Source organism: Oncorhynchus kisutch, linkage group LG18 (assembly GCF_002021735.2).
Source record: "Oncorhynchus kisutch isolate 150728-3 linkage group LG18, Okis_V2, whole genome shotgun sequence".
NCBI lineage: Eukaryota > Metazoa > Chordata > Actinopteri > Salmoniformes > Salmonidae > Oncorhynchus > Oncorhynchus kisutch.
Genome location: NC_034191.2, coordinates 39,014,917 through 39,042,427, shown reverse-complemented (window position 1 = coordinate 39,042,427; position 27,511 = coordinate 39,014,917). Strand labels below are relative to the sequence as shown.

The window sequence follows — 27,511 nt, the reverse complement described above, 5'->3', positions numbered from 1 at the left end:
ACCTTATCAACATATGACTAATACAATATTGCACCATCCCATTCTCTTGGCTCTGTCTGCAATCATAACCAGTAGTGTATATACCAGGAATAATGAAATAATAATAATAGATGTTTGGTGAATTTGTGAATTATGCATGACCACTGGAGTCTGACACTCATTTTTTAAATGTACACTACCAGTCTAAATTTTGGACACCTACTCATTCAAGGGTTTTTATTTTTACTATTTTCTACATTGTAGAATAATAGTGACAACATCAAAACTATGAAATAGCACATATGAAATCATGTAGTAACCAAAAAAGTGTTAAATAAATCAAAATATATCTTGTATTTGAGATTTTTTCAAATAGCGTCCCTTTGCCTTGATGAGCGCTTTGCACACGCTTGGCATTCTCTCCGGTATATTTCATCACTCAATCTTGCCAAAGCATATTTTGTAGGAGGGGTTAATATGAATTTAAAATAATTTGACATGATTTAGATTAATCGGGTCATGAACATATGGACTTTGAAATGAACAAGGGAAAGATTAAACGTAGGCTACGTCTGGCATAAGCTTATTCACACACTTTACAATAACTCTGTTGCGGTAGTCTCCTTTATAGGCTATTCCCTCCATTGTGACACGGCTGCCCAGTTGAAGAGCTTGTGATCTCCATGCAGCACCATGCGCCTTTGGAAAAGCACCCCTCAGCCTCAAAGATGCTCTTCTGGAGGCATGCAGCCATAGTCATACCCTATTGTAGGCCTATTTGCCTACTAGACAAAAAGTAATTCCAACATATTTGAACGTTTAATTCATTCAGTTCAGCCAGTCAGTATGTCATCCATTCAGTCATTTGTCTAAGTTGTAATAGGAACTAAAAGGCGAGAGGATTTACTCCGCCCAAAATCTGTCCATGTGAGATAAGCCCTTTTTTGTATGGAGGTCTATGCGAGAGTGTTAAATTATTTGATAGAGTAGAGGTTTTGTAATGTTTGGTCAGTTAAAAATGAACTGATAATAGAGGTTGCAGGTGGCATTTCGCCAACTTTGAGAAAAACGACTGTTGTGCCTGTTGTTCACACGCGTACCTGCCCTCTCATTGGCTAGAATGGTCCCACTGACCTGACCTCACTTAACCTCACTCATTGAGGAATTACTGTAGAGAAGATGACTGTTTATCTTATATGCATAGTCACTTTAACTATACATTTATGTACATACTACCTCAGTTGGCCCGACCAACCAATGCTCCCGCACATTGGCCAACCGGGCTATCTACATTGTGTCCCACCACCCGCCAACCCCTCTTTTTACGCTACTGCTACTCTCTGTTCATCATATATGCATAGTCACTTTAACCATACCTACATGTACATACTACCTCAATAAGCCTGACTAACCGGTGTCTGTATATAGCCTTGCTACTGTTATTTTCAAATGTCTTTTTACTGTTTTATTTCTTTACTTACCTACATACACACACACTTTTTTTTCGCACTATTGGTTAGAGCCTGTAAGTAAGCATTTCACTGTAAAGTCGACTACACCTGTTGTATTCGGCGCACGTGACAAAAACTTTGATTTGATTTGTCGGAAATGTATGTTCTGTTTGAAAGTGATGGCGGGTGGGTAAAGATGAGCGTGAGAACGAATGGGCTACAGTCGTGAAAAAGAAAGGGAACTAATTCAGTAAAGTTGTGGTAGAAACTAAGATATCCCTAGATTTGTTTCTAGTATAAGTTTTGGATCAATATTACCCGGGGGATCCGTTTGAAGTCACGAAGAGTAACGTATCATGTATGCGTAGAGTAAGGTGGCAAATGTGAGTGTCACAAGAGCTGATCATATTCAGATTTTATGTGTGTCCGCGGAACAGAAGAAGCTAGCATTCTGCCTCAAAAAGATTTTTGAATGGAATGTTTTGTATATGTATTTCCAAAGCAGGGCGCCGGTCAAGGGGGTTATCTCTCGGGATGCAGATGAAATACCTGAGGAAGTAGGTGAAGTGATTGGTGCAGGCCGACTGACATGTATGGTGGATGGAGTAAGGAAACTCACTTCATCCAAATTATTGTTTTTGATAAGTCTCTCCCTTCTCATGTGAAGCTTTATGACATACCATGTAAGTGCTTATGTGCACAAGCCCCTACAAAGATTTGGGCATGTATCAAGTGTATGCAGATGGGAAGAATATCATATATGCAGCTGAGGTCGTATGCTGCAACTGTGGAGACTGCACCAGTGAATGTTTCTCGGCAATCAAGGGCTCCTGGTATATTACTTGTGGAAAAGGTGGACTTCGTAGCATTTATTGCAATAGTCATGAACTTCACAGCACAAACAACGAAGAAATCAGAGAAAATTGTAATCATTGTGAGTGCAGCAGAACGTTTTTTGGGACTCTGAGTTTACAGCCAAGGCGTTGCATAAAATCCTGTCAACGGATGTTCTGCCCTCACAGGGATGTGACTCGAATTGGAATGTGTTTATTTTTGTATGATGACGTTTTTATCCCTCTCCGATAATGAATATTTTTGTATATATAGTTTAACATTCATACAGTAGGTGGGGGCATTCACTTATAATGCTTGTTCGCGGGCTGCCATAGCACCATAGAAGTAGAAGCTCTTCTTTGAGGAAGTGCATGTGCAAAACGTAAACAAAGTGTGTTGCGTAATCTCACCCAATTGTATTTTTTTTTCGTGCAAATGTCTGTAATCCGAGTGAGAGTAGGCTACGACAAAACAACAGGCATTGCCAGGTAGTAAGACCATTGTACATGTATTATTTGTTCTATATTTTAATCGGTTGTAATCCTAAACACAGATACAATAGCTAGCTAATTTAAAGGAACTACGCTAATTGCTAGCGAATAACTTGGGTAGATAACTTATCATCTAATGTGTAAAAACATTCCTAACGTTCAGAAATGGCAATTCAGAGAACACAATGTAACGTTGAACGTTTGCAATTCAGAGAGTGTTTGCATGCAGCTACTATACTGTAACTATCAAGCTAGTTAGCAGGGGAGTCAGGTTAGCAAATATTGATATCAGAAATTAACAGTGGTGGAAAAAGTACTGTCACACTTGAGTAAAAGTAAAGATACCTTAATAGAAAATGACTCGAGTAAAAGTGAATGTCACCCAGTAAAATACTACTTGAGTAAAAGTATCTGTTTTTAAATATTCTTAAGTATCAAAAGTACTAGTAAAAGTATAAATAATGTCAAATTGCTTATATTAAGCAAACCAGACGGCACCATTTTCTTGTAAAAAGCAGTAATGGGGAGGACCAGGGATGTTCTCTTGATAAGTGCGTGAATTTGATATTTTTATTTTCCTGCTAAGCATTCAAAATGTAACGAGTACTTTTGGCTATCAGGGAAAATATATGGAGTAAAAAGTACAATATTGTCATTAGGATTGTAGTGAAGTAAAAGTTGTCAAAAATATAAATAGTAAAGTACAGACCCCCCCCCCCCCCCCCCCCCCCCCCCAAAAAAAAGCGACTTAAGTAGTACTTGTTAAAGTATTTTTACTTAAGTACTTTACACCACGAGAAATGACGTCATGAGCAGTGGGGCAGTGGGCTATTTTACATTATCAAACATTTTATTCAGAAAACATATTGCTGTGCTTTCATATCATGAGTTTGTTGTTTTTAACGCTATCATAATTCCATGATTTTGCAGCTGGTGAGATTATGGAGAATGACGATGATACCAAGGAAGACCCCCAGTCACAAGTCAAGAACTCAGTCAGCATGGAGAAGAACAGCTGCGACAAAGACACTTTCAGGTTTGAATGTCCCCTTGTGGTCATATGAGCTCCGGCTAACAACTTTGATTAGAGAGCATGTTTTGTGCATAAGGAGACACTGCACATTTAATTTGTTTACGGTCAATGGACACCGCACACCCAGAGTCATATTCAGCAATACAGGCAGCATAGCATTTGACCTGACAAAGAACTGCACATGGTTGGATTGTTGGTTATCTGATATCTGTGCAGGCAATTCAAACATGTCATTCTAGTGCATGCACACAGGCTTACTATTTCCTTATTAGGTCTGTATTCCTCCAGACAGAACACAGTTTAACCTCACATTGTCTGGCAGTGCCAGCACCCAATACAAAGCTGAGAGCACAATACATTAGTATTATTGTGATTAGGTTTGCCAGTGCATTGCATTCCCACACGTATTAGAGAAATAATCCATGCCACTCTTTCCAAATCAGAGGAAAGTTCAATAAAGCAGATGATTGGGCCCCAAAGTCCACCACCACCACTGCCACTTTGTCTTTCTCTTTAAGTCTTGCTCAGAGATTCCTCATTCTGGATGGGTGTTAAGCAAATTATTAGACTAAGATACAGTTTCTAACATTAAGGGGTTGGTTTTCACATAGTGGGTCTCATGTGGCCCCTTCTTGATTCTGCTTAGCCCGTGATCCTTCTCAGTCTACTTCAGACCCTCCAAAAATATTCTTATGTCTCTCATTCACTTCCAGAGGCTGGATTTTATGTAAGGCATCATTGCTCCGTCTAAAGCGTACAATAGTCTTGAGATATGTCCTAGCTGATCTTCTTCCACCTGTTATACCGTAAGGAATTCTAAGACAGGACCTTTGAATCTGTAGCCATTTCTGTGCTTTGGTGACAGCAGGAGTTCGGTATGGTCTTTCATATCAGATTCAGACTCACACATGATGCCAAGGGGAAGTGCTGTGATGAGGGTCTCCCTTTGATGGATCTTGGCACAAGAAAGAATCGCCACGGACATCTGTAGTTGGACCACTGTAGAAGACCCTGCCTATGACCTCTGCAAAGATTAAAGTATCCAAATCTCCATTAAAAGAGAATCTAGTGATCTGCAGTGAAATATTCCCCTTGTAAACAAGGAAGAATCACCTGCCTTTCTGAACCTCTCATCGCATCAGTTTAGTCCTGCATATTTTCCTCCTCTCTTCCCGACACTGAGATTCCTTCCAGAAGATCGCACACAATGGATGAGGTCTGCCGGTTGTTCGGCTCGCTCGTAGGGCGCGTCCGCTCGGACAGCATAGCCAGCTCTGCCACCCAGTCCTCGGGCAGCCGCTTGCTGCTGCGCCAGCGCCTTGCCCAGCTCGTGACCTGCGTGGATGACCTGGACCCCTTGCCCCAGCTCCAAGAGCAGGTGGTAGGCCGCTTGGACAACACCTTCCTCATCTGTGGTAAAAGGGCCAACCTTCTCAAGAAAGAGAACTTCAGGTGGACGTGATAGGAAAGAGTTCCTCTTTTCTGTTCTCTTTGGCCTTATTTCAACTTGACCTCCACTTCCTCTGTCTTTATAACGTCATATGATCTGTTTTCAATCCAAATGCATTGCATATGGTTCTTCGTTGCAAGGGTTTAGTTGACTGGATACTAATGATTCTTCTTGACTAAAATGTCCAGCAATGACTTCTCCATTTTATTCCAATTTTGTCTGTCTTTATCTGAGTGCAGAGGGTCTGAGTTGGTTGAGAAGTTAGACACATTTTTCATGTCTTGCTTTTAGGCTTTGGACCCTTGTTTGCTCAGCCTCTTGAGCTCAGAGCAGGCAGTGTGTGGTGGTCTCTTCCGTTCTGGATAGTAATCTCTGGCACGCGTATCCTTTTTTTTGATTGAATGACACAAAATGCCCTTTTGTTAACAGAACTGAAAGGTTATGATGTTAGGACCATAGAGATCATAAGTCAATGTTCAGTGTTTGATTTATTTCTGTGCTTAGGACATGGAAAGGGATTGGCTTAGTTCCTCGTTGAGAAGTGTTCTTCATTCACAGTATCTGAATTGATTTAGGCTATGGTTAGAGATGTGAATAGGCTTTATCAACCACCACGGTCCATTAAAGACTGGCTAAACATGATGTTGTTGTGTAACTAAATAAGCTTCTGAAAGTTGCAGTCCCATTTGTCAGGCTTTTGCTCAAATGAGTTTGGTGGAAAGCTGCTGTGCAAGTGAATCATAATCTGCTGTACTCTCTCTTTCCCTTTCTCGCTCCCTCTCTCCCTTTCTTGCTCCCTCTTTCTTTCCCTCTCTCTTGCGTTCCATCGCCCCCTCTCTAACCCCCCTCTCGTTCTCTCTCTCGCTCCCTCCAGGCTTCACATGGTCACGTGGAATGTTGCTACAGCTGATCCTCCAGATGACATCAGCTCCTTGCTTCACCTGAACTCCCCAAAGGCCCCAGACCTCTACGTGATTGGGTGGGGTGGCGGAGCTACTGCACGCTGATTGGATATTGATTAAGACACAGTACAATGGCATGACAGGAAAATCTGTTTTTTACTGTGTAAAGTTTACAAAGTTCTTTCTAAGTGGCATGGTGAAAATGCTTCAGTATGTTTATTAGTTATAACCTGTGTGTGTGTGTGTTCTAGTCTCCAGGAGGTGTACTCTGCTCCTCACAGGTTCATCATAGACATGGCCGTTGAGGACTCCTGGAGCCATCTCTTCATGTCCAGCCTGGCACCACGAGGCTACCTGAAGGTACAACAGTAGGACAATATGGCTTCATAACACCTAACAATACCACTCCAGCACCATAGACCGGTTTGATCAAGTTTCATGCCACCAACCTTAGTCTGAAGCAACAGAAGAATGTGCTCCCAATGTAGTTTTCCTCAGTTTATTTTCACCTCCTTGTCTTTCAAAGTGATATAGTTAGCTTCTTATGTGCCACTCCGCTTCCACACTTCTGAGTTTGCCTTTTCATCCGGGTCTTTCTCCAGGATACTTAAAAGAGTCTGAAAATAGCCCAGGTTTTGCCTTTTCATCCTGGTCTTTCTCCAGGATACTTAAAAGAGTCTGAAAATAGCCCAGGTTTTGCCTTTTCATCCTGGTCTTTCTCCAGGATACTTAAAAGAGTCTGAAAATAGCCCAGGTTTTGCCTTTTCATCCTGGTCTTTCTTCAGGATACTTAAAAGAGTCTGAAAATAGCCCAGGTTTTGCCTTTTCATCCTGGTCTTTTTCCAGGATACTTAAGAGTCTGAAAATAGCCCAGGTTTAGATGAAGCGATCTCAGGGTGTCTGGTATCTTGTTGTGTTGCAGGTGTCCTCCATCCGCATGCAGGGCCTCCTACTGCTGTTCTTCTCCAAACTGGCCCACGTTCCATTCATTAGAGACATCCAGGACACCTACTCTCGCACAGGCATCTCCGGCTACTGGGTAAGATCAGGCTCAGTGGATGTTATTATGACCGCTTATAGCGAGTGTTATAATGCACTAAAAGTGTTATAAATGCACCTATAAGGCATTGTGTGTGAGCCTCACGTAAAAAAATGGCTTTTCATAAATTTGATTGATTGACCTTGCGCCCAACAGGGAAATAAAGGCGGGGTGTCCATCCGCCTGTCTTTCTACGGCCACATGCTCTGCTTCCTCAACTGTCACCTGGCGGCACACATGCAGTACGCCTCGCAGCGCGTCGACGAGTTCGAGTACATCCTGGACACGCAGACCTTTGACCCCAAAAAGACCCCGCACATCCTCGACCACAAGTCAGTATACATTAAACGCAGTTGAGTGAGTGTGTTTTCCTATATTCACACAGTTGCTGCTTCGGTATTATAAATGGAGGAGCTTGACATCTGCTTGTGATATGATTTTAAGTACTACTGTGCTCTCTCTGTGTTGAATGTTCACATTGGCCTCTCTCGCTCTCCCCCTCTCTCATTCCCCCTCTCATTCCCCCTCTCATTCCCCCTCTCTTTCTCTCTCTCTCTCTCTCTCTCAGGCTGGTCTTTTGGTTTGGGGATTTGAACTTCCGCATCCAAGATCATGGCATGCATTTTTTGCGCAACTGCATCACCAGCCATAAGTTCAACTTGCTGTGGAGCAAAGACCAGGTCAGACGCATGAGGGATGCATTTGTTTTGCTCTATCTTGGACCATACTATACATAGATTGGCTTTTCATTTTACACACTTACAGTTAGCTGTCTTGTTCTCATGCATGTAAGACATGGGATGTAGACATAGCACCCTGTTCACTTCATTGTGCACTACTTTTGACCAGGGTCCATGGGGCTCTGATCCAAAAGAAGTGCAAGAAGTGCACTATAAAAGGAATAGGGTGCTTTTTGGGATGCCGCCATCGTATTTCCTGAGGATGTTGAATGTCATGCTTTTGTTGTCATTCCGTGTGGTTGTATCAGCTGACCATGATGAAGAAGACGGAGGCTCTCCTGCAGGAGTTTGACGAGGGACCTCTGGACTTTCAACCAACCTACAAATTCGACAGGTTCTCTGACTGCTATGACAGCAGGTAATGGCTGACGTGCAATCACAGGCGTATGGGAACACTCGCACACCGAGTTATACGTGCACAGACATAGTCACTGACACACACACTTTCTCTCCTGATGTGTATTACTCTTTGGCTCTACAAAGCATCACTCTTTCAGCATTGTCACTCTCGTGTCATCTTTCCTGCTTACTTTTGCTGAGCTGACTCCTGCTCTCCTTACAAGACACCATTTTTTCAAATGCTCAACTCTGCTCTCTTTCGACTTCACAGGTCACACGGGACATGGTTTGGTTTCCAGTAAGCTGCTCAAAACACCCCTCTCTTAATGCCCCCCCCCTAATCCCCCTTAAGCAGTATTCTGCTCCTGCACAATAAGCCCACTAAAACGGTTGCAAGGCAGTGATGGATAGATTTTTGCAATGGAAAGTCAAAATGCCCCCCTCTCCCACAAAATGGTGCCTACAGAACCCCAGACCTTGCGCTCTCTTTGTGTGTGTGTGTGCTTCTGGGGTTTTCTACAGCTAACACACTTGTCTCTAACAGCACATGCGGTTTATCAAAGTTGCTTTATTCTCCATATGAAGCCGGTGGAAAATCCCCATTGAAGCGTATCAGCATTGTGCGGAGGTGGCTGCCATTCTCAGTGGACACAGTGTTCTGGATTTGTTAAGCCTAATTCATTTAACTCCCACAATACCATTCACCCTCATACGGAGAGAGAGAGCAGCTTTGCTAGCCGACTGTACCATAGCCTCTGTGTGGGCGTAAGCAGCTGTCAGTTTATAACAGGCATGGTTGCTGGCTATATACAGCACAACATCCTTCCCTGCCGCTTGGATTGTTCACTATATAGTTGTAACGAATCGCTATATGCAGAGCATTCGGAAAAGTATTCAGACCCCTTGACTTTTCCCACATTCTAAAATTGATTCAATTGTCGTCGTCGTTGTCGTCCCTCATAAATCTACACACAATACCCCATAATGACAAAGCAAAAACAGGATTTTAGAAATTCTAGCAAATTTCTCAAATAAAATAAACGGTACTTTGAAGCACCTTTGGCAGAGATTACAGCCTTGAGTCTTCTTGGGTATGACGCTAAAAGCTTGGCATTTGGGGAGTTTCTCCCATTCTCTGCAGATCCTCAAGCTCTGTCAGGTTGGATGGGGAGCGTTGCTGCACAGCTATTTTCAGGTCTCTCCGGGTTCAAGTCCGGGCTCTGGCTGGGCCACTCAAGGATATTCAGAGACTTGTCCCGAAGCCACTCCTGTATTGTCTTGGCTGTGTGCTTAGAGTCGTTGTCCTATTGGAAGGTGATCCTTCGCCCCCAGTCTGAGAACCTGATCCAGAGCGCTCAGGACTTTATCAAGGATCTCTCTGTACTTTGCTCCGTTAATCTTTCCCTCGATCCGGACTAGTCTCCCAGTCCCTGCCGCTGGAAAACATTACCACAGCATGATGCTGCCACCATGCTTCATGGGACCTTTATATAGACATGCTGCCACCAAACTGGGACCTTTTATATAGACAGGTGTGAGCCTTTCCAAATCAGGTCCAATCAATTGAATTTACCACAGGTGGACTCCAATCAAGTTGTAGAAACATCTCAAGGTTAGCCGGGGCGGCAGGGTAGCCTAGTGGTTATAGCGTTGGACTGTCGTTCTGCCCCTGAACAGGCAGTTAACCCACTGTTCCTAGGCCGCCATTGAAAATAGGAATTTGTTCTTAACTGACTTGAGTAGTTAAATAAAGGTAAAAAAAAATAATAGTCAATGGAAACAGGATGCACCTGAGATCAATTTTGAGTCTCATAGCAAAGGGTCTGAATACTTATGTAAATAAGGTATCTTTTTTTTAATACATTTGCAAAAATGTCTACAACCCTGTTTTCGCTTTGTCATAATGGGGTATTCATGGTGTGTATATTCATGAGGGAAACGATACATTTGATACATTTTAGAATAAGGCTGTAATGTAACAAAATGTGCAAAAAGTCAAGGGGTCTGAATAATTTCCAATGCACTGTTATCTGTACAGTATGTATTTATTCCTGTTTGTGTGTGTGTGTCAGTGTCAATACTTACGGTCTCCTCCTCTGTGCACTAATCAGTACAATTGAGAGGGCACTCACTGTATGAGTCACCCAGTGAGACAGAATGGAAAACGAATCCGCTATGAGAGACGACTAATGAGGAATATGAAAGGATACAAAGCACTGCGGAATCTGATCCATCATGTAGAGCAGACTGAAGTAACACTGAGATGGCGGAAATGCTAAAGAAATCCAGCTACCTTATGAGATGCCTCGTCATACTTTCTCCATCTCTAACACACTCTCTCATGTCATTCTCTCACAGGCTTTGTTCAAATATCCATACTAGCAGACTGCTAGAATGATTCAATGTATTGGGCATGCATTCTAAGTGATATACTAGTTCATTTGGAACTCGGTCTTTCTGTTTCTCCACATCTTGTTTGTCTCTCACTAAATCTCTTCGCTTGTCCGTTTGCCGGTTCCTCTCCATCTCTCCCATTCTGACTTAATCATTATTTCCTCTCGCTCTCTCACTAAATCCGTGTCTCTTCTCTCGTCCGCCCGTCTGTCTGCCGGCCCAGTGGTAAGATGCGTAAGCCGGCCTGGACAGACCGGATCCTGTGGAGGGTGAAGCCTAAAGAGCCACCCCCAGAGGAGGAGAAGGATGAGGACAGGGACTCTGGTCTGGATGAGAAGAACACCAAGAATCAGCAGGAGGAAGAGTTCCCTCTGAAACTCAAGCAGGATTCGTACACCAGCAACATGGAGTACGGCGTCAGCGACCACAAGCCTGTCATCGGCATCTTTACCTTGGAGGTGACTGAGGCAGCGGCATTTCCCATTCCCGCATCTGAGACCGTATGAACAGAGTCTTAAGAGTACCAGTGCTGATCTAAAATCAGTTCCTTCCTGACCATATAATGTTATTCATTGTGATCTAAGAGGCGACACTTACTGACCCAAGATCGGCACTCATACTCTGAGGCGCTTTTTGAATACAGGCCCTGATCTTCTTTTCCAACGTGACTCTTTATAATGAAACCGTATGATGCAAATATACTGCTTTATACTCCTTCACCCTCTAGCCAATCCTGACTACCTCTTCCCTCCGTTTGTTCTGCCGTTCCCTCGTGTCTATCCCCACGCTGTAGTTGAGGAAGATGTACGAGGCGCCGTTGGTTCGCGTGTGTGCCGAGGGTGAATGGAGCGCCGACTTTGACGCCATGGTGATCTACAGCCCCCTCCAGCCCTTCCCTTCTAGCGCCTGGGACTGGATCGGCCTCTACAAGGTCAGAGTCGACGAAACCCTCCGATGTTCTTTTGAATCATAGAAGTGTGGTCTGTGTAGTTTTTAACAGGTCTGTGTTTGTGTGTTACAGGTGGGATTCAGGAGTGTTTCGGACTACATTACCTACACCTGGGTGAAGGATGATGAGGTATCGTTTAATGACGAGCTCACCCAGGTAATATGACTGCGCGCGTGTGTCTTTTTTGTGTTTGATGACATGGAGATGCTTGAATATGTTTCTGTTTACCCAGGTCTATGTGAGCAAGGATGAGATTCCAGCACTGGGAGGGGAGTGTGTGCTCTGCTATTACTGCAGTACGCTCCAATGCATTGTGGGTATTAGCTCACCCTTTAAGGTAAGCGCAGGTTTACTGTAAGCCACCAAGAACAGTCCAGACATAGAAGAATATACATACTAACATTCATGCATTCACATACATTTTGGGCCAGTTTTCTGGATGCAGCTTCAGTCTAGTCCTAGAACTCCTGGACTAAAAATATTGGAGTTTGAATGTAGAAATGTCTCCGTCTGATTTTAGGTACACGAGTCCAAGGTGGCCGTTGAGGAAGGTCTCACGCCGGAGAACATCGACGGCCTTGAAAAGGCCACAGCCAGTTAGGACCTGTGAGTGGAACCAGACTTTATTGCTGGACCAAACATGACCTCTTAACACTGTCTGTCTGTCGATGCTGTTACACATTTGACCTTTGGCCTGTCTGCAAGCTGTGGTGCTGCTGAAGTCATGGAATGTTACCTAACTGTAGGCCAGTGCACTTTGTTTTTAATGAATCACAACTGTTTCTGTCTTGTTCTCCGCTGCCAGTTGTGGCAACAGTAACAACAGAAACCTACGCGTTTATTTAAGTTCTGTTCAGATGTTGATCCCGCTTTTAAAATCAGTCGCAGAGAGATATTGGCAGTGTCGTTGTAAGAAAGGTTCAGTGTATTTTTTGTTGTTGTGTGTTTCGTCTCTGGATTGACACAGAACACATTGGACATTGTCAGATGTTCCAGGTAGGTTGTACAGAAGTCGAATATTAACTTCAGAGTCGTGGCTGTTTCACTTGAGAATTCGACCAATCATATAATGGTATTGTTAATGCATGAATATGACATTGTTTTAAATAATGGTTGATACATTTACATTTTCCCTCTGCTAACAAAACGCTTTGTGCTATGCTGTGCTATGCCATTCCGAGAAATATATTGCACAATTTGTTCTTGTTCACATTCATGACCATGCCCTTTTTATAGATGTGCGTAAAAGGTTACTGGTTTAGGTATTTATTGAAGTCATTTTGGTTCAAGTAAGTGTGATTGGGGATGAAAAGTTATCTAAGAAAACAGTGGATTCAACAAGTGCCTCAATGTTAACAACCAGTCTAACTGTTCAATGGATGCTTTGGTACAAAACTATAGAATTCCTATTTGATTATCTATTGGTGTGTTTGAAAATGATTATATTGTTCTTATTCTTAAAATATATGCAAGTCTTTCTTGTTCTGTACGCATCAACATTTAATCTATAGAACTTCTTGTACTTTTCTTTGACCAATTTCAGCATAAGCGAGACCTGTTAGTCTTTATTTGCTTAATGAAAACGCTTGTACATTGACTCTGTATTTACAGTATATTGAAAATTAGGAGTGCTCTATTTTCTCAGTAACATGTGGTGAATGAATGAAAACAAATGTTATACTGTAACCTATTTAAAGCTGAAATAAAAAATATAAATGAATGATGCCTGTCATTTAGCACTAGTCTGGAATAGAAATGCAACAAGTCATTTATAAACCTTTGATACAATGTAGTCTACACTGTTTTTATGTTGTCGTCTTAGCTGGAAACGAGAACTATACATTTAATATAAAAAATAAAGCTTTTTAAAACCATTTTATGAACGGGTATTTAGAAGATTTATTCTAGGAGGACAATAATAACGGACATTCGGAACAACAACTATTTCACAACAGTCTCAAGTGTTTTAAACCAGTCAACTGATTTACACTTTCGTCAAAGAGGAAAAACATAAGCATCAGAGAGAGAAATATAAAAGTAAATAGTTCCAACAGTTATGAAGGGCTTTATAAAAGAAATAGATTGATCAACTCATTTGCTTGAAGCAATGTTCCTTACAGTATAGAGTAAGCGCCATTTCCAGTTTGATCGCCAATCCGGTCCAGGAGCAATCCAGGACCAAGGTACATTGACATATACAGGTTGACGTTTTACTTTTCTCAACACACAGACGCAGTGCCCAAAGTAACCATGACATTACAGCTTGCATTTGCACCACCAATAACATTTTGAAAAGGGAAGTAACATTTAGCACTTTTTAGAATAGTAAAATGTCATCTCTAGCCTATTCCAGACTACTTATTGGAGTGGGTACTCCCAGCCATAACAATTGAATGACTAGAATCTAAATAGATAGGATAAATCTAGGCTTGTATGCTCCCAGCCCCTGTACAGCCCAGTGTTTACAGACAGTGCTCGAGGTGGGCCAGCAGCTCTCGGTGGTGCCTGGTGGGGTACTGGGCTCGACAGCTGGGACACTCTAAGAAGCTCTCGTCCAGCTGGTTGACGACCTGAGAGGGAGAGGTGAAGCTCTCTTTGGACGGCTTCCGGGGTGCTGGGGGTCTGCTGTGAGCGCTGGCATCGTACAGGCCGGACAACTCCCTCTGCCCCTTCTCTGACTCGTGTTTGGCAACGTGGTCCTTTGCCTTGCGTAACTCCAACACCTTGTGGATCTGTTGTTGTAAATACTGACTGTCTCGCTTCTCATCCTCCGGGTCTTTGGCGGACACCTGGATCTGCTGCTCCAGAATTGTGACGCTCCTCATGCAGGCTCAGTAGGGATTTCTGCAGTAGATTCACCTGTACCAGGAGCTCTGCAGACCTGATCTCCTTTTCCTCTAGTCTAGCCTGGAGCTTCTCCTTCTGAACACTCTGCCGGATACTCAGCCTCTCTGCCTGGAGCTGCTGCCACACCTCTCCCACCACTCTCTGCTTCTCCTCATACCTACACTGCAGCTCAGACAGTTGTCTCTGCGCTGTATTGACCTGCTCTCTCGGAGCTTCCGGCTCCTTCTTGGTCGTCAGTAACAATATCTCATAGTGCTTCTGTATCTGCACTGACCTCTCTTCTGAATGGGTGTCTTTATGCTGCTGTGCGAGGGCCTGCTTGGCTTGGTTTAGCTGCTGTTCCAGCCCAAACACCCGAGCCAACACCACCTTCACGTACGCCTCTCTCTGCTGGTCATAGGCCAGCCACTGCTGGTTCTTTTCCAGGGCATCTCTGAGGTGGTCGTGGCTCATTGCAGTACTGGTGGTGAGCACCTGTCCATCTGATGGGCAGCTCTGCAACCCAGCGCCAGATCTACTACTCTCCAGCTCCTGGCACTTAGCAGACATGGACGCCAGCTTGTTCTTAACGTCTCGGCTTGGAGTGACTGGAAGAGTTTTTTTGTGTCTCTGCTCCGCCTCCCTGACATAGTGGTCTATCTGGGCCTGCAGACCGGCCACTGTCCTGCCCCCTGCCACATGGGCCTGCTGGCAAAGAGAGCAGATTTCCTGGTCCCTGGCCAGTAGCTGCTGAGCGTTCTTCTCCCCTAGAGTCTCCAGTGACAGGATTTTCTCTAGTACAAGCTTGCTATTTTCAGATTCTGATGGTTTTCTTTCTGACGAGACAGCTCATCCAATGACTTCCTGAGATATGCATTCTCCTTTCTGAGTTTACTGATCTCCATATCCTTTCTGGAGCAACACAGCCTTTCTGCCTATCTTGTCGGCGAAGTTGTTTTAGTTGCTGGATGACATCGTTGCTAAGCTATCGAGCTAATTGCCCCGTACAGATGTTGTTAGAATGCAAATATAATCCAAAAGTACATGTCGCTGACCTTTTACATTTCCCGCGGTCGATGGCCCCGCCAAGATTGCAATGTGTTTTGCGTTGATCTAGCAACCGTTTGTTTACAACCTTTCCTTGAGTTCAGACAAGACAGGCAACATTGTTGCAACTTTTAACACGGTGTTTCACACCGCACAGTAAAGGTATGGTAAGAAGAGAGATTTGGTTCACTAATTATATTTTAGTGGCATCTTGCAAGCCCTGTTTGTTAGCTAGTTTGCTGAAGTAAAAAAAAAAAATTATGACAACCCTCTTATCTCGCTAACGTTACTGTAGTGTAGATCCATTTTCTGTTGATACTAGTTAGCTACTGTAGCCAATTGCTATTTATGTGACGTTGTTGTTGTGTCTTTATTGAAAGGAAATACTTTCCCCCCCTTCAGGCTGAAAGAATTGCAGCAGAGAAATGTCTAGGGTGATGGATCCTCAGCCCAAGTTCCTACCACCAGAATGGAGGCTAGCAAACCAAATACATTATGGGAGTGCTGAGGCTGAGCGTTCACGCTCTGAGAGACTCTCGGCTGAGAGTAAGAGGCTGATAGAGGAGAGTGGCATGGCAGCCAAACGCATGCAACCGGATGCCAACAAGAGACTGGGTAAGGCAAACATCAATAAATAGAGATTACAACAGAATCCGTTCCTGTCAAAGTAGTGGTTGATTCATCACTGCAACTGAATGGGCTGTCTGTTCCACTTTGTAATAACACATACATTACATTAACACCCCCCATAATACCCAACCACGCCATTCCTACCATCCTATCTCTGTTCAGAGCAGAGAATCTATGACATCAAGTTCTGGAAGTCAGACCTGGACCAGAAACTGGAGGAGATTGTCCAGGAGGTTAAGGTGCTGATAACCTGTAAGAGCCGGGTGGAGAGAGCCATGGAGAGGTGTGCCGAGCCCCTCAGTCGCCCTGCAGTGCCTGACTGAGAGGTGAGAAGTAAACTCCTAATCAGTCAGTCGGAAAATGCAGTGATACAGAATTAGGTGGGAAGGAGTCTGCTCACTGTTCCAACAAATACATTTGAATGGTCACATACGTGGTTAGCAGATGTTATTGCTAGTGTAGCGAAATGCTTGTGCTTCTAGTTCTGACAGTGCAGCACTATCTAACAAGAAATCTAACAATTCCACAACAACTACCTAATACACACAAATCTAAGTAAATATATGGAGGAGAAAACAGGGACCTAGAGTCACCAGATTAAGACCAACCGATAAGGAGATCCTTCAGTGCAACCTCAGAGCATTTCTTATTATTCTGTACATAAATCCAGGACACTGCATTTAGTATGATATGTTACGAATTACAAGGGTTAGCTAAAAGGTTTAATGTTAGGGGAAGGGTTAGCTAAAAGGTTTAAGGTTAGGGGAAGGGTTAGCTAAAAGGTTTAAGGAAGGGTTAGCTAAAAGGTTTAATGTTAGGGGAAGGGTTAGCTAAAAGGTTTAAGTTTAGTGGAAGGGTTAGCTAACATGCTAAGTAGTTGCAAAGTAGCGCAAAAGTAGTAAGTAGTTGAAAACTTGCTACAATGCTAATGTTGTCCGCGATGAGACTCAAACTCGCAACCTTTAGGAAGTGATTCTATGTACTCCATCAACATGTGAGTTTCAGGCAGATGCGTGTTTCCATTGACCTGGTACATGACGCGGTGGAGCGGGAACTGGTGAAGGAGAGGGAGGTGATCGAGAGAGTGCGATCACTCCTGGAGCAGACCAATGAACAGATCAGGTGGGTGAGGGGAGGAAGTGGTTTGTCACACGCACACACGATCACGTCTCACTATCTCTGCGATGCTTCTCATGCATGTTTCTGTTCTGGCTCCAGACTGAACCACTCAGCAAAGTACTACCTAGAGAAGGACCTATGGGACAAGTTCCATGCAGAGCAGATTGATAGTTTCTGCTCCACCCTCAAACACCTCCCCGAATATTGACAACGTGACTAGTCAGACAGCACTCGCAGTACCAGGTTAAAACGTTGGCACTTTGTCTTTGTGTAATGTGGGGCAGTAGGAAATTCAATGAAGGAAATGTCATTATTTCAAACTAAAGATAATCCCTTCTCTTCACCCAGCATGCAGTTTGACCTGAAGCAGAACTCCTAATTCTACAGATAGACATAGAAGGCCTGTCACAGTGCCTTGTGATGGACCGTCGGTGCATAAGGTAGGTCCATTGGAAGCATTATTCCCTTCAGCCAGCAGAGGTCAGTGTAAAACCTCCTCTAACCACCCTACTTACAGTCGGAAGTTTACATAAATTAGTTTTAATGACTCCAACCTGTGTTTCAACCACTCCACAAATTTCTTGTTAACAAACTATAGTTTTGGCAAGTCTGTTAGGACATCTACTTTGTGCATGACACAAGTCAATTTTCCAACAATTGTTTACAGACAGATTATTGTACTTATAATTCACTGCATCACAATTCTATTGGGTCAGAAGTTTACATACACTAAGTTGAGTGTGCCTTGAAACAGCTTGGAAAATTCCAGAAAATTGTCATTGCTTTAGAAGCTTCTGATAGGCTAATTGACATCATTTGAGTCAATTGGAGGTGTACCTCTGGATGTATTTCAAGGCCTACCTTCAAACTCAGTGCTTTGCTTGACATCATGGGAAAATCAAAAGAAGTCAGCCAAGACCTCAGAAAAAAAATATAGACCTCCACAAGTCTGGTTCGTCCTTGGAAGCAATTTCCAAACGCCTGAAGGTACCACGTTCATCTGTACAAACAATAGTACGCAAGTATAAACACCATGGGACCACGCAGCCTTCATACCACTCAGGAAGGAGAAGCGTTCTTTGGTGCGAAAAGTGCAAATCATTCCCAGAACAGCAGCAAAGGACCTTGTGAAGATGCTGGAGGAAACAGGTACAAAAGTATCTATATCCACAGTAAAACATGTTGAATATCGACATAACCTGAAAGGCTGCTCGGCAAGGAAGAAGCCACTGCTCCAAAACCGCCATTAAAAAAAAGCCAGCCTACGGTTTGCAACTGCACATGGGGACAAAGATTTTACTTTTTGGAGAAATGTCTGATGAAACAAAAATATAACTTTTGGCCATCATGACCATCGTTATGTTTGGAGAAAAAATGGGGAAGCTTGCAAGCCGAAGAACCCCATCCCAACCGTGAAGCACAGGGGTAGCAGTATCATTTTGTGTGGGTGCTTTGCTGAAGGAGGGACTGGTGCACTTCACAAAATAGATGACATCATGAGAGGGAAAACTATGTGGACATATTGAAGCAACATCTCAAGACATCAGGAAGTTAAAGCTTGGTCGGAAATGGGTCTTCCAACTGGACAATGACCCCAAGCATACTTCCAAAGTTGTGGCAAAATGGCTTAAGGACAACAAAGTCAAGGTATTGGAGTGGCCATCACAAAGCCCCAACCTCAATCCTATAGACAATTTGTGGGCAGAACTGAAAAAGCATGTGCGAGCAAGGAGGCCTACAAACCTGACTCAGTTACACCAGTTCTGTCAGGAGGAATGGGCCAAAATTCACCTAACTTATTGTGGGAAGCTTGTGGAAGGCTACCTGAAACGTTTGACCCAAGTTAAACAATTTAAAGGCAATGCTACCAAATACTATTTGAGTGCATGTAGCCGTCTGACCCACTGGGAATGTGATGAAATAAATAATTATCTCTACTATTATTCTGACATCTCACATTCTTAAAATAAAGTGGTGATCGTAACTGACCTAAAACAGGGAATTTTACTAGGATTAATGTCAGGAATTGTGAAAAACTGAGTTGAAATGTATTTGGCTAAGGTGTATCTAAACCTTTTCTACAGGTTAACCTGCCACCCTTTCATGACACACTGAACAAAAAAACTGAAAACATTTCATCCATCCAATCCTAGTACCACTTTGACACCAGAGGAGTGGGAGACCTTCTCCAACATCACCATCCTTAAAGCAGAGCACGAGAACAACAACTCCCCGTCTCTGAGGGCTCTGCTGGAGAGCCTCCTGGAGCAGACAGCTGCTGACATGTGCAGGCAGCACAACGCTACGGGCAATGCCCTCCGGCTGCAGGTCCAGGAGACCAATACAGCCAAAGGACTAGAGGACCACCTGGCAAAGGTCAGCAGCAATGTGAAGAAAAACGTACTTTATATGCATAACCCAGGCCATTCCCCTGTGATTCTTTTGTCATCATGTAGCAGACGCTCTTATCCATAATGACTTACAGGGGCAATTAAGGTTAAGTGCCTTGCTCAAGGGCACGTTAGCATATTTGTTCACCTAGTCGGCTAAGGGGTTCGAACCAGAATCCTTTCGGTTACTGGCCGAAGGCTACCTGTTGCACTGTGTTACTAGAATGATTCCCCCATGATCAGTTACTGGAATGATTCCGCCATGATTAATTACTGGAATGATTCCCCCATGATCAGTTACTGGAATGATTCCCCCATGATCAGTTACTGGAATGATTCCCCCATGAACAGTTACTGGAATGATTCCCCTCCTTTCTCCCTAAAAAGTTTCTGTCAGAGGTGGCCAGCCAGGAGTGGAACCTGGAGGCCCTGCGCGTGGCCATCAAAGACAAAGCAGGTCCCCTGAAGGTGGCCCAGACACGGCTGTCCGCCCGCAGCCAGAGACCCAGCATCGAGCTCTGCCATGACCCGGCGCAGGTCCGCCTGCTCTCCGAGGTCTAGGAGCTCACTGCACACATCAAGAGGTGACAATGCACCCCACCTTCCTGTCGACTGTACTGATCTCTTCCGACTCGTCTAGGGTCTCTGACCACTATTTTCACTTCCATTACAACTCAAGCTATTTTATAGTATGTTTTAGCTCTGTATGAAGTATAAGATTAGTTATCCTAACACAACCCACTGATTAGAGATTCACCATACTCATGATTTTGTTACACAAACAGGATATCACAGCTTTCATTTCAAGTCGTTTCTGTTCAGTAGATACACCCATCTCTGGTGAAGAGACTCTTCTAAATGTATTGTGAATGACATATTGAATGTTTTGCCGATTTGCCATGAGTTGCAGTAGCCTCCCATTGCTCTGTTTCAACCCAGTGACCCCCCCCCCCCCCCTAGACTACGAGTGGCCCAGGCCCAGTCGGAGATGGAGCTGCTGGCCCTGACCCGCTCACAGCTGATCCTGGAAGAGGAGATCCAGTCCCGTTCTCTCTACATCGATGAGGTCATCTGCCCCCAGCTCCGCCAGCCCATCTCCACTCACAGCTTCTGAGTATCACTCCCACCGTGACAAGCCTGGTCCCTGATCTGTTTGTGCTGACTTGCATCAACAGATCTGGGACGAGCCTAGACCATTGCCACACTGACTTTATAGTGGGACTCTTTAGCTTGTGCTGACATACCCGGGCTAGCATTTTCACTGATGAATAAAATATGAGGTATACATTAGGATGGAAAGCTGGAGTGCTTGTATTGTTTGCAGCAATTTTAATACAATATTTGGGTTTGAAGAAAAGGAGGATCAGATTGTGGAGCGTGTGTTTATATCTATAGTGATGGCACCGTGTGTGTGCTGTATTTGCCAGACCCATCCATGATTGTGTATCAAATTGAAGTTTCCTTCCTCTTACTTTAAATGGTGTTATATATATATATAAAAAGCTGTCTTTTTGGGCCCATGTGTCTGTTAGGCAGGAGTCAGAGCATGGGGTAGGAGATGGCGAGGTAGTGGAGCTCGGAGTTGATGAGTTGTCTGTAGCGAGAGTACACCTCCTCCAGCTGCCCATCCTCATCCTGAGTCTCATATTTGTTGGTGTAGATGCGCACCTGGGACACAAACACAAGCAGCTTATACACCACACAGTATATTGCTCACATAAGACAGTCAAGCACATTGCTATAGGTAGGTGCAACACACAAAGTGTCATCAGTATCTTTTAAAGAAGTACAAGGAAGGAAATGTGACCTGGCCCTTTAAGAATGGACAAAGATGACTGCCCGGCTTGATGGCGTCTTCATTAATGACCTAAACAAACTTTAAAATGCCTGCAACATCCCAGTTCACTGGGCAGGAGGACACAGCAGGCTAGTGTGGGTCTGTGTGCAGCTTGTGTTAGTAAATCTCTTCAATGCCAGGACATAGATTGGTACGCAGGTGTGTATGGCTTTATCCTAGTTCACCATAGCTCTGGCTCACCTTGATGGTCCTGAGGATGGTCTTCTTTTCCAGGCGTTTCTGCAGCAGCCGGTCCAGGAAGCTGATGTCCAGAAAGGCCCAGACCTTCAGGTAGACCAGCCGGCTGCACAGCAGCACCACCTCCAGCAGCTCCTCGTCCACAGACTCGTGGCTGTTGTTCAGGTCCAGGGTCAATTTCTACACCAAGGAATTGAGGTGGAGACAGATTCACAACACGGATTCATGTCGTTAAAGGAGTGCCACTGACTTTCCTATTGGCAATTTAGGGCTGGATTCAATCCATATCGCGGGAAGAGCCGCGTGAAAATGTGAAGATCGTTTCCAATTGAGCGGACATATGTAGCGTTTACTGTGGATGCAGTAACGCGGGAACATTGCCTATCATTTTAAATCGAGCTGTAACATGAAGTTTCCCGAGAGACTTCTGCGATACGGATTGAATCCATCCCTTAGAGTCATGTCTCTTGGGGCCGGTTTCCCTGACATAGATTAAGCGTAGTCCTGGAATAAAACACATTCTCAATGGAGAATCTCTTATTCCAGGACTAGGATTAGTCTAAACTGCATGGCTATAAAAAGGCAATGTGGGTACATGAATAAACTGTATGTATACTGCACATACTTTATCGCCACACAAGCCGGGGCCATCATTGCTCCGTGATGGGTTCGGATTTCTGAACTTGAAATATTATGAATCATTAGTTATGCTAGAGACATGAGGGGTGCCATAGTCGAGGGTTTACACCAGAAGTTAGTGGTTATATGTAGGAGGAATGTACTGAGTGCATGGGGAAAAGATCACGCGGCAGGCGCTGATAAGGGTGGAGAGCCGTAGATTAGTGATGAAGGGGGTCGAGGTCAGGTCACATTAAGTGAGAAGGAACAGTTTATTCCCTGTATCACTTTACATCTTTATTGCTAGGCAGGAAGTTATGTTTAGGGAGGAGGAGACTCCATCCAAATTGGGGATATATATCAACGGGTAGAGCTACCAATCGTCACCTGTAAACAGCTCCTGTAGCAGGGCACTAGGCTGGTAAGGGCAGGCTTGGCACTCCAGTCCTGTTCACTGAAGTAGCAGCTGGTGAGACTGAGCAAGCGCAGCGGGATCTCTCTGAGCAGAATCCTTCCCAGCTTGTCCACGTCGAGGATCCGCTCCACTGTGATCTGCACCCGAAGGTCGGGACAATGCTGAGCCAGATGGGACCAGGCATCCCCCCAGACCACCTGGATGTGGGGCTCGTGGATATGGCATCGTACGGTGAACGTCTGCAGGGACCCTCCCCCGCCCAGGCTCCTACATGCCGCGGACAGGGCCGCCAGCAGCTCGTCCGACAGGCAGCTGTAGTTAAGGGTCAGGGTGCAGAGGCCCTGGAAGCGGTTCATGACCTGGGGGAAGGCGGGGCTGACGAAGACGGCCAGTGGCTGTGAGAAGAAGTCCTCCAGGTTGAGGTGGGTGATGCCGGGCCGGCGTCCCAGGTGGATGTGCTGCTGAGCTGCAGCCACGGCTTCCAGTACCTCCAGGCCCTGGGGCAGGTTGAGGCGGGCCCCCCGCAGGCTCAAGTAGCCAAGGCGGGAGCCCTCACGGCGCAGGTAGAAGGCGAGGCTGCGCACCAGGGAGTTGCGTACACTTCGGCACCAGGCGGCGCGGTCCAGCGCCATGTGGTTGACAGTTAGGCGGCGTAGTCGGCCGCCGGTTTTACGCAGCGCGGCGAGGAAGGTCCTCAGCGTTTGCTGGAAGCGCCGGGCCACCAGAGAGTTGAGGGGGTGGGAGAAGCGGATCTCCAGATCCTCCAGGTAAGCGCCGTAGGTCTTGGCGTAACACACGGCCGTCTCCAGCGCCGAACGGCGGGTCCTGGAGATGCGGCCGGAGAAGTTGAAGTTTCGAACCCTCCAGAGGGAGGGCGAGCACATAACGTGGTGCCAATGGTGACACACCAGGGCCGCCTTGACACGGTCGCGGTCACGAAGCCACCAGAACACCTGCCGCAGACACACGTCCGGGAGATTAGCCCAGCCCAGTTTAGGCTTTTTATCTTCCTCCATCTCGCCTTCTTCCTCATCCATTATCTCTATTCCTTTATCCTCCCCCTCTTCTTCGTTCTTATTCTCCGATAACTGTTCCTCTGGATCCTCGGGGTAATCCATTGACAGGGAAGAAGTGTTGCCAAACCACTAACGTCTCTCAATATTCATCCACCAAATGTAAAGATGAATAGCCTGTCGTCTGAAATGTATACTATGTGACTCTGGAGTTAACTTGTACCACAGAGAAGCAGAGGACACATGCTTGTGTCTGTTGGGTCGCCATCAATGTGTCCCACTTGTCACCTAAGAAATGACTAGACACCAAAACTGAAGCTCTGGAACCTTCATAGCTTTTATTGTTGTTACCGTGAAACCAAAGGGACACCTTGTGACATCACAATAGGAGAAGATAAAACGCTCACAGCATTTGGACCTATTATGAAAAAATATAATCTCCTTGTGTGTGCATAACAGAGATTATTTTTGTTGTTGTTGGTAAATCAGTTATGTACATTTGTAAACTAATATTAAAATGTACTTTAATGGAGAAAACATTCCCATTTTCAGAACATACTGTATTTCTGTTGTAAACAATGTATTATAAACTGGGTGGTTCGAGCCCTGAATGATGATTGACTGACAGCCGTGGCATATGAGAATGTACACCACAGGTATGACAAAACATTTCTTTACTGCACTAACCTCATGGGTTTGTGATATATGCCCTTAGCCATGGTATATTGGCCATTTACCACACCTCCTCGGGCCTTATTGCTTAATTATACAACAATGGTAAAATAGGATTCTTGTCCTCTTGTAGAGAGAAGAATCCTGACTAATGTAGTAAGTCATCATCTCTTACTATTACCCAACCCATCCAATCACCAGAAATAACTCAACTGCCTCTGAAATACAGATTTTCTGCAAAAAATAATTTGCAATTTGCTCAAATAAATCACAAATAACTTGTCCTCCACTATGCCAATTCACCATGGAGTGTTCCTTCAGAGGTTCTGAGCACGTTTCTCATTTCAAGTTGACATGGATCTGACATTTGACCTGAAAGGAGAAAAAAAAAGATTGTTTCTCTCTTTTTCATCACTCCAAATTCTTAAAGGGGACCAGGGTTTGGGTCAATTCCAGGGTTGGAGAATGAAGTGAAATGGAATTGACCCAACCCAGAAGGGTACTGTGTTTTTGGGACAGAGCCGTACCTCATGCCATCGTAGTGTGACTACGGGGAGAGCCAGGTGACAGTGGGGACAGGTGCTGATCTGGTCAACTTCCCCCTCCTGCCTCTTGCCTTGGGCTGAGAACAATGTAGATTTCATAGAACTGGTCAAACGAGGACTGGCCTGCTCCTGTTTGTGGCTGCCATCTTCCTCATCATCATCATCACCTTTAGACTCCTCTGATGTGTGGTCACACTCCAGCTAGCAGTGGGGGAAGAGAATGGAACAAATGATTTAAACACTAACCTCTTTCCATGGAGAATGCATTGAGAATACTTGTTTGTCCAGAAGTAGGCTTAATATAGGTACCGGAAGCGGGCAAAACGAGGAGGAGTGATCTGACGACGATGACTTGGGTTCATGCTGTTGAATAAGAACATACCTGATGTTCCGCCATCTCCTCCAATGGGAAGGACCTCGTACAGCTCCTGCAAACCACTGCCGTTCGCCTGCCTGCATCCAGAAAACAGTTTGAATATAACATAACATTGAACACCAGAGTATCAATCTCATCTGACTCTATAGTGATTATGATTTCCCATTTTCCAATGTGTTGAATATTACAAATGGCAAATCAACTTAAACTGAAGTGTAGGGGTTAGCCTCACCGTTGGAGGATGGCGGGGAGGGGTTATCGGGAGCATTGAGGTCAGGGCAGATCTGACCATGCTCTGGCTGGTCCCTCAGAGTGATGTAGCGTCCGCAGTCAGAGCAGCGCTCGGTGCGACTGCCACACGCCAAGCTGTGCTCCGCCATGGCCGACAGCGGCAGCTCCACCGGGCAGAACTCACAGCGCTGCAGCCTTGCCTTACACTAGTCAGAGAGAGAGGAGGAGGGGAGGGGGGGTGATTCATTCTGTATAACAGTCGTTATTATACACCTGTATCAATTACAGTTTGACTATGACGATCATGTAGAGGAACTAACTCCTTTTACTGAAACGGCATCATCATGGTGTGTGTGTGTGTGGCAATGCCGGTGACCGTTGAATAGTCTCACCTCATGGTCCAGGAGCTGGCAACTCTCCACCTTTTTGTCGCACTTCACCTGTGGGAGTGACAGAGCGACAATAAATTGAAAATATCCAAATATCGGGGGCCTTGATCCCTCCACATCTACTCAAGTATTTGGAAGTGATCCTGGTTTCATTACAGCAGTGGTTTACCTGGCTGTGCTGGTTCTGATGGTGCTGGTCCAATAGCTCTCTGGGAACCGGCTCATCACAGTCTGGACACAGGCATAGGAACCGCTGGCAGTGAGACTCGTGCAAGGCAAAGTTGGACACAGCCACCTCCTTGTGACTGACAGTTGAACACGAGCACAGAAGAAGTGTTAGAGGCGCCACAAGACCACAGACTTGTGTGTGAAGTGGTTTAAAGTACTTAAGTAAAAAATACTTGAAAGTAGTTTACTATTTATATTTCACAACTTTTACTTTCACTTCATTCCTAAATAAAATGTACATTTTACTCCATACATTTTCCCTGACACCCAAAAGTACTCGTTACATTTTGAATGCTTAGCAGGAGAAGAAAATTGTCTAATTCACCCACTAATCAACAGAACATCCCTGGTCATCCCTACTGCCTCTGATCTGGCAGACTCACTAAACACAAATGCTTAATTTGTAAATGATGTCTGAGTGTTGGAGCATGTCCCTGGCTATCCGTAAATAAAATTAAAAACAGGAAAATTATGCTGTCTAGTTTGCTTATATTTAAGGTATAAGCTATTTATAATTTGACTTTTGATACTTGAGAACATATATATATATATATTCACTGTTCCCCAGGCCCAGATGTGGATGTTGATTAAGGCAGCACCTGCACCTCTCTGATTCAGAGGGGTTGGGTTAAATGCAGAAGACACATTTCAGCTGGTATACCCCTTTCCCTTCATATTTTAGCAATTACATTTACTTTTGATACTTAAGTATATTTAAAACCAAATACTTTAACTTTTACTCAAGTAGTATTTTACTGAGTGACTTTTCACTTGAGTCATTTTCTACCTTGGTACCTTAAATTTTACTCAAATATGAAAATGTGGTACTTTTGTGGTGTGTGTGTTTGATGTATGGTCTGAACAAACTGAACATAGAGCTGAAGAGAATGTCAAGGCCAGCTCTACTGTGGTCTGTGCAAGCATTTTCACGTTCAAAGATTCTAGACTAGGATTTCATGCCATGTATTGACTGAAAGCCTCAACCTGAAATTATGGTAGCCCAGTCAATATTATTGACAATGTATGTTATTATGAAGTGAACACTCACTCTCAACAAACTGTCTTTAGAAAAACGAGTAGCCGATGTATATCCTTCAAATTCATGCTGAAGAATATCCACTACATTGACGGTTTGTTTTGAACTTTTAAAACACTTTTTTTTTTAAATATTCAAATGTTTTAATTGTCTCACCACTGGTCACAGATACGGGTTCTCTCTTCCTCGTCTGCCATCGCGGAATAGGTGTAAATTCTAACCCCAAAATAGAAGTAGCTACGCCCAACCTAGCAATTGAAACCAAATTCATTAAGGCCAACTGGTGACATGGGAAATAGCATTGTGAACGTAGCGACATTGAGGTCATGTGATCATGCGG

At 44.4% G+C, this 27,511-nt stretch overlaps 2 protein-coding genes and 3 pseudogenes across 9 annotated transcripts; 2 read left to right on the top strand and 3 right to left on the bottom strand.

The window, feature by feature from the left end:
• Positions 1-1,931: 1,931 nt before the first annotated feature.
• LOC109908956 (inositol polyphosphate 5-phosphatase K) lies at positions 1,932-13,475 on the top strand. Of its 7 annotated transcripts, none has more exons than XM_031796004.1 (14): positions 2,005-2,035; positions 3,686-3,791; positions 6,113-6,217; positions 6,422-6,500; positions 7,063-7,179; positions 7,336-7,511; positions 7,748-7,859; positions 8,168-8,277; positions 8,530-8,556; positions 10,876-11,110; positions 11,446-11,583; positions 11,674-11,757; positions 11,834-11,938; positions 12,122-13,475. In XM_031796004.1, exons 1-14 carry the CDS (start codon positions 2,020-2,022, stop codon positions 12,200-12,202), a joined length of 1,491 nt encoding a protein of 496 aa, XP_031651864.1. In that variant the 5' UTR covers positions 2,005-2,019; the 3' UTR covers positions 12,203-13,475. The 7 variants fall into 7 exon arrangements, with proteins under 7 accessions (XP_031651863.1, XP_031651864.1, XP_031651862.1 ...); XM_031796002.1 differs by having other exon boundaries at positions 6,392-6,500; XM_020507775.2 differs by lacking the exon at positions 2,005-2,035 and adding an exon at positions 2,605-2,752 and having other exon boundaries at positions 6,392-6,500.
• Positions 13,476-13,481: 6 nt separating this feature from the next.
• LOC109908958 (centrosomal protein of 55 kDa pseudogene) lies at positions 13,482-15,772 on the bottom strand (annotated as a pseudogene).
• Positions 15,773-15,882: 110 nt separating this feature from the next.
• LOC109908961 (tektin-1-like) lies at positions 15,883-20,974 on the top strand (annotated as a pseudogene).
• Positions 20,975-21,061: 87 nt separating this feature from the next.
• LOC109908959 (F-box only protein 39 pseudogene) lies at positions 21,062-24,226 on the bottom strand (annotated as a pseudogene). Its single transcript, XR_004203981.1, has 2 exons — positions 21,652-24,226; positions 21,062-21,281 (listed from the first exon to the last, which is right to left on the bottom strand). The product of XR_004203981.1 is annotated as an F-box only protein 39 pseudogene (transcript).
• LOC109908960 (XIAP-associated factor 1) lies at positions 24,013-27,469 on the bottom strand. The gene is made up of 7 exons (XM_020507779.2): positions 27,328-27,469; positions 26,077-26,212; positions 25,911-25,958; positions 25,520-25,724; positions 25,294-25,364; positions 24,894-25,112; positions 24,013-24,738 (listed from the first exon to the last, which is right to left on the bottom strand). Exons 1-7 carry the CDS (start codon positions 27,366-27,368, stop codon positions 24,706-24,708), a joined length of 753 nt encoding a protein of 250 aa, XP_020363368.1. The 5' UTR covers positions 27,369-27,469; the 3' UTR covers positions 24,013-24,705.
• Between the last annotated feature and the right edge of the window lie 42 nt (positions 27,470-27,511).